This window comes from Notamacropus eugenii, chromosome 1 (assembly GCF_028372415.1).
Source record: "Notamacropus eugenii isolate mMacEug1 chromosome 1, mMacEug1.pri_v2, whole genome shotgun sequence".
NCBI lineage: Eukaryota > Metazoa > Chordata > Mammalia > Diprotodontia > Macropodidae > Notamacropus > Notamacropus eugenii.
The window spans coordinates 177,160,387-177,172,757 of record NC_092872.1 but is presented as its reverse complement, the minus strand read 5'-3'; the positions used below and the strand labels follow the sequence as shown (position 1 = coordinate 177,172,757).

Below are 12,371 nucleotides of genomic sequence, written 5' to 3'. Positions count from 1 at the left end.
CTACCTTGTATAGACTGACACGTGTGCCTTACGTGATTTACAACCATTATCTCCTCTGATCTACACAACCCTGTGAGTCAGGTGCTCTTACTGTCTGCTTGTCCTGCGTCTGTCCTTCCTTCTCAGAGGACCATGACATGAAGATGATGACATGGCTCGCAGGGGACTTTGGAGGGCGGACTGTGCAGGTCCCCAGCCTCCCTCTGCCCTCCTGAGCCAGCTGGGTCATCAGGATCAGGACGGCTGGAGAAGGCCCAGGATGCACTGCGAGCCCCTGGCCCTTTCAGGCTAAGGGCCTATAGCGTTCTCACATTGAGTGAGATGAACGTGCTGCTTTCAGGAGTTACTCAAGGGATGGCCCCTTTAAAAAAAAAAAAAAAAGTCAGACTGGGCCTCAGGGTTGCTGGGTCAAAGAGAAACGATGACCATTTAGTAATTACGTTGGACCTGTTGTCCAGTCTGGGAGCTCCTGAGAGAGCTGGGTTTAGCAAGAAATACAGGCGGTAAACCCACAGATGGAGGACACACAGACCGGCATCCGGGTCTCAAATGCACTCCTGGAGCGAGCGGAAGCGGAAGCGCACGCAGCGCCGGGCTCAGCCGGAAGTCATCTTGTTGCCCAGGCGAGCACCGGAAGTGGCTCTCGAGGTCGGCGGCCCGAGAAGCGAGGCGGTGAGGAGGGGAGGTGCGCGGCCGTGGGCGTGTGGGGGAGGGGCGGCCGGCCGGTCGCGCGGGCTGGGGCTCGAGGGTTGGCCTGGGCCCCGGGGCCTTGGGGGCCGGGCTGCTCGGGGCCGCCCGCGGAGGTGCCGCGGTTCCGGCCCGCTCCTTCGCGTTCCAGCCAAAAAGAAGAAATCTGAAAAACTGGCGGCGAGCTGGGGCCGTGACTCCCGGCGGGTCCGGGCCTCTTTACACCGAATCGTCGTGTCCGGTTCTTGGTTCTCTAGCGAGACCGCTGGCCCTGAGCCGGTACCGACCCACGTGCCTGTGCCGACCGCCCTCCCTCACGTGTCTTGGTCCGTGTGTTTTCTCTAGGACGGCACCTTTCTTCACCCGGTAAAGCCCCCGAGCCGCCGAGGTAGGGCAGCCTGCCTTTTGTGGGGGGTCCTCGGGGCGGGGAACGGGAAGGAGGGGAGCCAGGGCTGCCCGCGGTGAGGGGGGTCTGGGCCGACTGTCCTGGAAAAGGGGAAGTCTGTGATGCTGTGGTGCTTGTGGGGCCGTGGACGGGGGTGAGATTGGGCCGCCGAAGGACCCTGGCGTCCGGCTGGCTTGGTGCTCGGAAGCCGAGCTTTCGTGGAGAGTGTTTGGTTTAGAAGGGGAAGTGTCAGCACAGCAGGAAGCCGGAGTTGGGTTGTTGGCACTGCCCGTGGACTTGGCAAAACTTCTGTTTTGGTACCTTTAGAATGACAATGTTCGTATATATATATATATGTACATACATATATTTAGATGGGATCCTCTATTTCAGTGTTAAGACCCATTCTGCCAACCTTTTGAATAGTCATTAAAATAGGGAGTAAAAATGTTTTGAGTTGTCTAAGACAAAATAACAAAGTAACCAAAAGAACGTCTTCCCCCGGCACGCTTCTTTGACAGAACCTTGGTTTCCAGAGATAGAAGATGACATGGGAGTTAAACAAGTGAGTTCCAGGATGTCAGATGCATTATACGAGCAGGGGAAACACCAGGGTCATGTCACAGAACAGACCAAGCGCACGGAGAATCTTGGAGTAGGAGTGCAGGGCTTGGTGGGGATGTGGGGCAGAAGAGATCAGAGGTGCCCACTGGACTGCTTGGCCGTGGTGGAGCAGACTTGGCCTTGTTAGAATGTTAGAGTGCCTCTGAGGGCAGGGACCTCGTTTTGTATCCTCATGGTACCTATACTTGTCAATTACTTAGGAATTATTTTGTTACTGTTAAAAGGACACAGCCCTACTTGCTGGGTGAGGAAATCAACTTCAGACCTAAGACTCTGGGTAATTCCCCACGTCATCAGAGCAGGTGGTATGAAAGGAAGAGATCCCGTGCAGTTCCCCCTCATAATCCCTTCTCCTTTCCCTGCCGCTTCCCCCCAGACTGGAAGGCAGTCCCTAATCTCATTTGTCCTTAACGCACTAAATCAAGAGCCAGACTGCTCCGAGGTGTGTTGTCATTGTATATAAATTTCAGCTAATGTAGTACTTAGACTTGGAATTTTAACATAAGCAACTTTTACTAGTCTTTCAGAATAGAAAGCAGGGAAGAATGCTGAGTGACTTGAGTTTTTTTCTGATGCTTATTTTTGAAGTTACCCCTTTAAAATTAAAATATGGTTTAGTAATGATGGTATTTTGTACTTGAACTAGGACTTGTGTGTTTGATTTCTAAGGTCATGAACTTGCTGTATTAAGAGAATAATAGAAAATAATGTAAATGATAATTGAAGTGTCTCAGTCCCAAAACTGCTTCCTCAACAATTGGCACTTTTTTTTTTTTTACTTTTTCAGTATGTTGTGATAGCCCTAGAGGATTTATTTTAATATAAGTTTAGAACTGTAAAGATAAAAAATAGCTTGAGCCTCCTTGAGGACAAGGATCATGCGTTATGTTTTGCACAACACAGCACTTAGCACTGTACCTTATAAACATGTTTGGTAAGTATTTGTTGATCCTATTTATATAAAGATATCTGACACAGTACCCATGGGTTGTGTAACAAGTCTTTATTTTCTGGTATCTCTTCCCTGGCTTTAATAACTAACATTGTACTGACTAGACCACTTGAGTTTGACCTTTGAGAGAACCATCACTATAGATGGATTAGTTGGGGAAAGATGAAAAATTTGATATTCAGACTTTGATCCTTAACGTGTCATATTGTAGTGCCACTGGAATGACAAATCTTTGATGCCCAGGGGGCATCGTTCTATATATAGTTTACCATTCTAGTCTGAGTGAGGTAACATACTCAATAAACCATCCCCAGCCGGCAAATTATATTATATGATAGGGAATAAAGATATAATACTGGTGATAAAAACCTGACAGGTGATACTCATGCACATTTCACCACTATTAACATTAACTTTAAAAGAATGTAGGTTTTTGAATGCAGTTTTTGCATTTATAAATTCTCATTACTTAGCTTGCATGTATAATGGAAATAATTTATAAAGGGTATCCTTTTTTTAACCATCCACTGCTGGAGTTATTAGCTTTTTTTTTATTAATGCCTTTTGTTTCTCTAGTGTCTAGTATATTCATTTCTAAATAAAGCCTTCCTTTATAACAATGACTAGAAAAGAAAGGGACACAGTATATATCATATTCCAAAACATAGATCCCACTCCCTAATATCCTACCACCACTATCACTTCTGCTGTGAAGGGAGTGAGGCACCATAAATGGCATTTAAAAACAAATTAAATTTTCTTTTTATAGCTGATTTCAGTTTTGCTAACCATAGTGCACAGTTTATATCCTCAGCAATAAGAGCCAGTTTGCATTTGTCACAATCAGTAAGTCAACAAGTATTTATTAATGCTTTTGATAAAGGGATATTGGCTCTTTTTCCAGGAGGGGTGAGAGGGAGGGATTACCTTGAGCAACAGTTTGGATGGTTTCCCAGTTCATCCTCTTAGGAGATAGCCTGGAAAGGAGAGACTACATAACATTCTCCCTTATTATTCTTTCTTTATTAATAAGCTGCTATGTGCCAGGAACTATACTTATTGGTAATACAAAGAAAGGCCAAAAAAAAAAAGAAAACCAAGATCTGAAATAAGTACATAGGGTACAATTGTGTAATGTAGTTGTGCCAAACTTAAGTATATTTGCTTTTTAAATGCCTTTTACAGATTTTTTTAAAATATCAACAAGCTCTACTTCAGTTTTTCAAGAAGCTCTACTTCTGTGTAGATTTTCTCTCCACCAGAGGAAATCTTAACCCTTCTGTACCTTATTACAGTATGTATGGTTTTATTTTGTTTTATTTTTTGAGATTATGGCCCCCCAAAAAATCACCACCTGAACTGGTTTCTGGTGATAAGCCTCCTTTCGCTGATCTAGGTTGGTCTTCAGGTAACGGTCTGCCACCAAGCTCTTCTGTGAATGCTTTCCATTTTGTTAGGACTTGCATTGACAAGTGTCGTTGCACTGGCATTGCCAAGCTCACCTGTGTGGTATGATCAGACATTAAGAGCAAGACTGTAAAAACTCCACTTGTGACCTGGTTATTCACTAATTAGAAAGAAAACTGCTGTCACCACTGCTGATAATAATAGCTGGCATTCAAATAGTGCTTTAAGGTTTACAGGGGCAGCTAGGTGGTGCAGGATAGAGCACCAGTGCAGGAGTCAGAAGGACCTGAGTTCAAATCTCACCTCAGACACTTGATACTGTCTAGCTGTGTGACCTTGGGCAAGTCATTTAACCCCAATTGCCTCATCCTGGGTCATCTCTAGTAATCCTGATGAATATCTGGTCACTGAACTAAGATGGCTCTGGAGGAGAAGTGAGGCTGGTGACCTGCACAGCCCTCCCTCACTCAAAACAAAGTCAAGTGCAAATCATGTCATTATTTCTGATGGCATGTCTTTGGTGACAAAGGATGAACACACCTTAAGGTTTACAGAGGGCTGCTTTTATATGTTTTCTCATTTGATCCTTACCACAACCCTGTGAGGTAGGCATGAGAGTTAGCCTTATTTTACAAGTTAGGAACCTGATTCGAGCAGAGGTTAAATGACTTACCCTGGGTCACAAAGGGGTAAATTTCTGAGGAAGGATTTGAACTCAGGCCTTCCTGCTTCTCAAGTTTTGAGCTCTATCCACTGTACCACCTCACTGCCCCAGTTGTTTTTTAAAAGCTATGCATCTTGAAAGTAATGCTGTCCAACTAATATTTTTTATAAAAGATTTTCAGAATGACTGACACTCCAGATGCTGTTCCTAATTTTGAAGAGATGTTTGCCACTCGATTCACAGAAGATGATACTGAGTATCAAGAATACCTGAAACGCCCTGCAGACTCCCCTCCAATTGTTGAAGAGTGGAATAGTAGATCTAGTGGTAACCAGAGAAACAGAGGCAGTCGGTATGATTTTCTTTTTTAACGTAATTTTTAAAAATATATTCTCTTAATAGATATCAGTAAACATTTCAGTACATAAAGAACAGAAAAAGAGGATTGTATATGAAACTAAACTTTTATTATGTAATGTTTTTTGTTATGTATATTTTTTAAAGTGTATAAAATTTAACATAATAACTAGCAAAACTTCCCTGTTTGTGTGTTCCCTTCTCAATGTGTAATCTTTTCAATTAATATATACATTTAGTCAAATAAAATATAGCTAATCCTAGAAAACATGATTTAATCAGTAGCTCCAGTACTTTAGTATCTTTAAATACTTAAAATGTCTTTTAAAAAAGAAGCAGCCAGCTGGATCTGTTATTTGACTGTGAGCTACAATTTGCGGAAAGAAAACACTATTATTGACTAGTCTCTTTTTTTGTAAAGATTGGTTTTAAACAGACTTGTCCCTGGGATCTTACACATATATTTTGTTTTAATTTTTTCAAATATATTTAACTTATATCTATTTTCTGCATGCTAAATATTTTTTTTTCTGTAAACAAATGTAGTAGGGTATAACTTCTGCTTCTTCAGAATATTTTAGGTTTGGGTTTTTCTTAAGAGAGGACAATTTTTTTGGTTTTTTGGGGGGGGCAGGTTATAAAATAAATTACATTTAACATTGTAGCATAGGCAAGTAATAAAATACTCCCTGTCTTTTTTAATAGAAAATACTTGGCAAATTTTAAAGCATTCTATAAATGAGTTCTCATTAGTGGTAGTGTAGGATAAAACTAAAAACAGGTCTTGTTAATTCTGTGTACAGTTGATTCTTCTTTGTGTTTTTAAATATAATTTGAACTTTGGGGTAATTTTATGATTAGCTATAGTGTTTTACCATTCTATTACAGAAAAAAAATTGTTCTAGAATATTTAACTTGGAATGATACTGAGGACACAGTTGAATCCAAGACTTAACGAATTTTTTGTGTCTTTATAAAAGAATGTTAAACTGTGGGTGCCTTTTTTGTTATAGGTTGCAAGATAACAGACACTTTCGAGGAAGGGACGGCAGGCGGGGCTGGCCAAGTGACAACAGATCTAATCAGTGGCATGGAAGACCCTGGGGAAATAACTACCAGCAGCACAGACAAGAGCCTTACTACCATCATCAGTATGGACAGTATGGTTACAGTCAGCGGCCTCCTTATGGCTACTATTGATGTTGGCAGCCATCAAGTCAGACCAATCACGTTCTCTTCTAATATGTCAGAAGCTTGCCTGTTTCTTCTGTTTGGTCATGGTTTTTTTTTGTATAGATAATATTAGGCAACTTTAGGCTGTCATGTACAAATAAACTAGAAAGAAGTGATGGTAACTGGGAATGATAAATCCTATAGAGAAGTTATGGACTACATTGTTCAACTTCTACCTCAGATTCATCTTTATTTCACTTTTTGTTTAGTGCATTGAATTTCATGTATTTTCCACATAAGGCTGCCAATAGTCATGTTTGTAACACAGACATAATTAGGATTAAGAAAAACATTTACTTTCTCTCAAATTTAAAGGAATTTCTGTAAACATGGATGTGATTATTTCTGGAATTTTGCAGACTTTAATGAAGTAATTCATCAAGAGACAGTTATATTTGACTTACAGAGTATCATATTAACGGTAGCTGAAAACATAATTGATTTGCCTTTCATTTGACTTTGATGATTTCAAAATAATAACTGTACTATGTGAATGCCTATTTTAAAGGTCTGAGTTCTATACTAGTAACAAAAGGAAGGCAAGAATAAAGGTGTAAAATAAGCAAGGAATTTTTATTTTTGGACTAAGTGGTTGTAGAACTGATTTTTTTGCATTATATTGTAGTATGACTTTGCTAGTAGGTGGTGGCAGGCAGGAGAGAGAGGTTCTTCCCATTCGTTTAAAAACACGATTGAAATTCAAGTGCAGTGCATACACTTAAACTTGTTACTTTCAGTCCTTTCTTTCCAATCAGTATATAAAACATAACTCGATGTTTTGGCTCTATTATTTTTAGAGACATGATGACTTAGACTTATTTTACAGTTTTATTCTGTACCAAACATGAAACCTGCTGTATCTTGTATAAACACAGTAATTGTCTGAATTTTTAAAAAAGCTTTGCTCTATTTTTATAACTCCAATATGATGGCTATTATAATTACTTTTTATTCAAGGAAAATGCTTACTGTTTACCCTCACTCTTAAGTTTTGAGTTATTAACTCAATGATTTGCCCTTTGTTATATCCTGCCTAGTAAGAGGAATTTCGGTGTAGTGGAAAAAGCACTCCATTTTTAAGCCCTGAGCACTTAAGCTCAAGTCCTGGCTCTCGTGGACTGAACTTGGGCAGTTCACTTTAAACTCTTTTGACCTCAGAAATCCCTGTCTGTAAAATGAATTCTCTGAGGTTCCTTCCAGCTCTCAATCCTATGATCTAATAAAGTAGTATTTTGATCCTGAGATCGTCTTGAATATTTTGTGGGAAAGGAGTTACTTTGTTGAAGTAGAAGTGTTATTAAAGGGTTTGATCAATCTTAGTATGAGTCAAAGCATTGCAATGACAATTAAATCTTTTAGGTGATTGATATCTACCATCTTGGAATTTCCACCTTAACAACCTTCACATACTGTTTTCTCTCTCATGGTGAAGGAGTCTGCCTTCTCCAAGTATCACTCTCCCTCCTTTTCCCAGAAAACTGTTAGCTGCTATGCTGAAAGATGAAGTAATTTACCTTAGGGTGTAAATGACTGGTAAAGAATAATGAGTTACAAGAAGTATTTACATTTCAAGGAGGGAAAAACTCTTGGGATTAAAATCTTGGGAATTTTAGGCCTCATGGCTGGGAGAGAGTCAGAGGTAGGAGATAAGACCCTCTCTATGCTTCACAAACCGTACCATTGTAAGCAAATGTTTGTTCTACTTACATATGTGTAAGCCATTCCTGAACATGGCGTTAATAAAAATGAATCTTGGTAATACTTGTTCTATTGCCTTGCTGGTGTTTATGTATATCCTGCCCTGTACAGAATTCTGCTGTAGTGGGATGATCACAGGGAAGAAAAGCTAGTCATCTGCCTTCATTTGATCCGCAGTGGCAGGCAGGTTCTGTATGCTCTAGGTATGGGTTGACTGATTGGTTCCCAGTTCTGGAATCATCCTTGACCTAATTCCCATGACTTACCATTTGCGGTCAATCAATCAGCAAGCATTTATTAAATACTTACTATGTGCCACACACTGTATTGAGTTCAGGGATAGAAAAACCAGACAAAAACAGTTACTAATTCTACCACAAAAACGTCTTTTACTTCTGTCCCCTCTCCACTCACACAGCCTTTAGGCCCTCATCACTTCTCGTTGGAACTATTGCACTGGCCTCCTCATCCCTGCTCCTAGTCTCTCCAATCCATCTTCTACATAGTTACCAAACTAACACTTCTAAAACATTTAACTAATTCCTGATAGTACTCACATATCCTCAGTGGCTTCCTATAGTCTTGGAGATGAGTGTCTTTAAAACCCTACATAATTTGATTCCCACCTTTATTTCCTTTTGTTCTGTTTCAGTAAAATTGGTTTGCTAGCTGTACTCTATACATGACCTGTGCCTCTGACTGCCATCCCTTTGTACAATTGGTTTCCTGTGTCTATAATGCATTCTTTCCTTATCTTGCATCATCCCTAGCTTCCTTCAAAAAACTCAGATGTTCCCTCTTCTATGAGGCCTTTCCTGATTTCCCTCCCCTCTGCTACTTCCAGTTATTGGCGTTTTCTCCGTCTTGAAATTAATTTGTACAAACTTAGTATTTGCTTATATTTGCGTATTTTATTCCCATTCCCAGTAAAGCCTGGGTCCCTTGAGACGATAGGAACTTATTCTTGTCTCTATGTCCTCGATTCCTTATATTTATTAAATGTTTGTTAATAATCCTTAGTTGGATTTTATAGTTGCTTTATGTGTTAGCAAGGTACTGTTGGAATATAAAGATGAATTAGACTCAGTCCTTGCCCCTCAAGGACTTTAGTGCTTGGTTTACAAAATATAACCACGGGGGAGAATACCTGCTGTATTCAAAAGCCTGTAAGATAACATGGGGAGATTGAAGAAAGACAGTCTGCTTTCTTGCCTTAGGTGGGGATCTACGTTTGCACATGCACATGGCTTGAGAATACCATGTTTTGCCTCAAAATCATCACAGATTTTATGCCAAAGTTTTTGGCCAAAAAAATGGGGTGTGACCATTAAGTGAATTTTTTAAAAATTTGTGCCATTATTACTTAAAAATAATTTATTACCAATCTGTTTTGTTGCAAGATTAGGATGCACAGAATACTTGGGAATATATATTAAAATTGAATACTCAGCACATATGCTGGGAATTCTAGGCTCACAGCTCACAATGTGCAAAAGATAAGTGCATATCCATATGCCAATGGGGAATACATTGCTACTTTGTTTACCTTTTAAGTGGCATGATGAACAGAATTATATCTTACTATGACTACACAATGAAAGGTTATAAGCCAAGTTTTGGACTGGAAAAAAAAATGGTGCAATGACTGTGTGGTGAAGTATCGCACTTTTAAAATGGGGATTGTTAACCTTTGTTGTCATGTGCTCCTTTGATAGTCAACTGAAGCCTGTGAACCTCCTCTCAGAATTAGATTTTTAGATGCATGAAACAATATATAGGATTACAAAGGAAACTAAAGGTTAGTGAAAGTAGTTAGTTGCTTCTTATCCTTCAGAAATCTACCTACAGAACCCTTCACTACAAGTTTTAAGAAGACCTTTAAAAATAAGTGAGTAGAAAATAGGAAAAAAAATGGATTATTTCCTTAATATGATAAGTAGTATATCCAAAACAAGAGTCAGCATTACCTATAATGGGAATAAACTAGAGGCTTTCACAGTAAGATGAGAGATAAAGCAAGAATGTTGTTACTATTCTGTATAGTGCTAAAATTGCTAACTATAGCAATGAGACAAAAAGAAATTGTAGGAAAGATGATATGAAGGTTTACTTAAGAGAATACTAAGTCAACTGAAACAATAACTTCAGCAAAACTAGAGGATATAACATATTTGTTGTTCATGGATATACTGAGCCAATATAATAAAAATGACTATACTGCCTAAGTTAATTTGCTTATTCAGTACCATACCAATTAAACTACCAAAAGATTACTTTATAGAGCTAAAAAAAAATAGTAATAACATTTATCTGAACAGAAGGTGGAAGAATCTTAAGGGAAATAATGAAAAAAAATGGGAAGAAAAAGGACCTGATTTCAGATACCAGCTCTCAAATTATACTATGAAGCAGTAATCATTAAAACAATTTGGTACCGATTAAGAAATAGGTTAATCAGTGGGACAGATTAGGTGCACGAAAGGCAGAAGCAAATGAGGACAGTAGACTATAGAGCTGGATAAACCCAATGATATCAGCAACTGCAACACGGATTCACTGTTGAACAAAAACTGATGGGAAAACTGGAAAGCCGTCTGGCAGAAACTAGTATAAACATTTCACACTATTCCAAGGTAAGATCCAAATGAGTACGTGGCTTAAACATAAAGGAAATTAGGAGTACGGAAGAAATTACCAGTTAGATCTATAAACAGGGAAAGAACTCATGACCAAAAAGAAGATAGACGAAAGAACAGGTCAAATGGACAATTTTGGTTACATAAAAGAATTTGCACAAACTAAACCAATACAGTTTAAAATAGAAGAGAAACAGGCAAATGGAAAAATTGCACCAAAAATTTCTGTGATAAAGATCTGAATTCTAACATACTTAGAGAGCTGATGAAAATTTATAAGAATAAGACATTCCCCATTGATAAATGTTCAAAGGCATTAACAAGCAGTTCTCAGAGGAAGAAAGCTAAGCTATCAATAGCCAAATAAAAAAAATTGAAATAATTATTGTTTAGTCATTCTGGGGTTTCCTTGTCAAAGATTCTGTAGTAGTTAACCATTTCCTTTTCCAACTCATTTTACTGATGAGGAACTGAAGCAAACAGGGTTAAATGACTTGCCCAGGATCATACAACTAGTAAGTGTCTGAGACCAGATTTGAACTCATGAAGGTATCTTCCTGACTCCAAGCTGTAGCACTCTATCCACTACACCACCTAGTAATAATTAGAGAAATGCAAACTAGCACAATTTAGCGGTACTACCTCACATCTATCAGATTAATGAAGTTGACAAAAAAGGAAAATGAAAATTGCTGGCAGTGCTGTGAGAAAACAGGTATGTTAATGCATTGCTAGTAGAGCAGTAAACTGATCTAGCCATTCTGGAAAGCAATTTGGATCTATGCCCCCAAAGCTATTAAACTGTATAAGCCTAGTGATACCACTGTACGGTTTATAATTCAAATAGATAAAAGAAAAGAGAGAAATGACCCATATGGAGAAAATTATCAGGTTTTTGTTTTTGTTTTTTTGTGGTGTTGAAGAATTGGAAACTGTGGAGGTATCTATCAACTAGGGAATGACCAAACAAGTCAAGGCATAGGAATGTGATAGAATACTCTTATGCATTAAGAAATGATGAAGGGGATACTTTCAGGGGAACCTGGAAAGACTTGTTTGAACTGATACAAAGTGAAGTGAATAGAAGCACATGAATGATTTCTAAAATTACAACAATATTATAAAGACAAACCTGAAAAACAAGAATTCTGATTAACACAATGACCAACCATATTCTTAAGGTCTCATGATGAAACATGCTATCCACTTCCAGGTAGAGAGTTGATGGACTCAGCGAGCAGTTTGAAACCTTTTTTGGACATGACCAATGCAGGAATTCATTTTGATTGGCTAAACATGTGTGCAATAGGGATTTTGTTTTTCTTGCTTTCTCAATGGGAGTTGGAGGGTAGGAGAGAGAGAAAGCAGATCTTCATTTGAGAATAAATAAATTTTCTCTTCAGCCCAATTAGTTCGTTCATCTTATTCTAGCACAGTTTGCTAGGTGACTGAAACCACTTAAAAGAGTGGTATCTGGTGAGATTTCTAGTATGGATTTTGAAGTCCATGTCCCAGAAGATAAACTAATTATACATACAATGCTCAACAAGTATGGAAATACTTCTCATTCCTTTCTCACTTCAAGTTTTAAGAAATACTAAAAATAAATTGTGAGGTTAATAGAAAAATATGAAACATTAAAGTGAAAGCAAAATCCCTTCTGTTATTTTGATGACAGTACTAGCGCTAATTAACTAGTAAACACTTTACAGAGTGGAAGTTTTATTT

General features: G+C 38.8%; 2 protein-coding genes across 6 annotated transcripts in view; one reads left to right on the top strand and one right to left on the bottom strand.

Annotated features, from left to right (window-relative positions):
• HOMER2 (homer scaffold protein 2) overlaps positions 1–550 on the bottom strand; it is a 237,425-nt gene extending 236,875 nt beyond the window's left edge. For both annotated transcript variants that reach the window (XM_072619672.1, XM_072619675.1), the window contains exon 1: positions 92–550. In XM_072619672.1, coding sequence (XP_072475773.1) covers positions 92–153 — 62 coding nt within the window. In that variant the 5' untranslated portion in view covers positions 154–550. The remainder of the gene's footprint in view (positions 1–91) is intronic.
• RAMAC (RNA guanine-7 methyltransferase activating subunit) lies at positions 475–8,070 on the top strand. 4 transcript variants are annotated; one of them, XM_072619686.1, is made up of 4 exons: positions 976–1,075; positions 1,594–1,637; positions 4,893–5,071; positions 6,090–8,070. In XM_072619686.1, the coding sequence occupies exons 2-4, from the start codon at positions 1,623–1,625 to the stop codon at positions 6,274–6,276; spliced, it is 381 nt and encodes a 126-aa protein (XP_072475787.1). In that variant the 5' UTR covers positions 976–1,075; positions 1,594–1,622; the 3' UTR covers positions 6,277–8,070. The 4 variants fall into 4 exon arrangements, with proteins under 4 accessions (XP_072475784.1, XP_072475796.1, XP_072475788.1 ...); XM_072619683.1 differs by lacking the exons at positions 976–1,075; positions 1,594–1,637 and adding an exon at positions 475–672; XM_072619695.1 differs by lacking the exons at positions 976–1,075; positions 1,594–1,637 and adding an exon at positions 599–685.
• The last annotated feature ends 4,301 nt before the right edge of the window (positions 8,071–12,371 follow it).

What these genes read in the sequence shown, in the direction of transcription:
- RAMAC (XM_072619683.1), top strand. Translation starts at nt 550, where the DNA reads ATGCACTCCTGGAGCGAGCGGAAGCGGAAGCGCACGCAGCGCCGGGCT. An exon ending in GCGGCCCGAGAAGCGAGGCG is followed by an intron (nt 673 to 4,892) that starts GTGAGGAGGGGA and finishes TTTTTATAAAAG; the next exon opens with ATTTTCAGAATGACTGACAC. An exon ending in CAGAGAAACAGAGGCAGTCG is followed by an intron (nt 5,072 to 6,089) that starts GTATGATTTTCT and finishes TTTTTGTTATAG; the next exon opens with GTTGCAAGATAACAGACACT.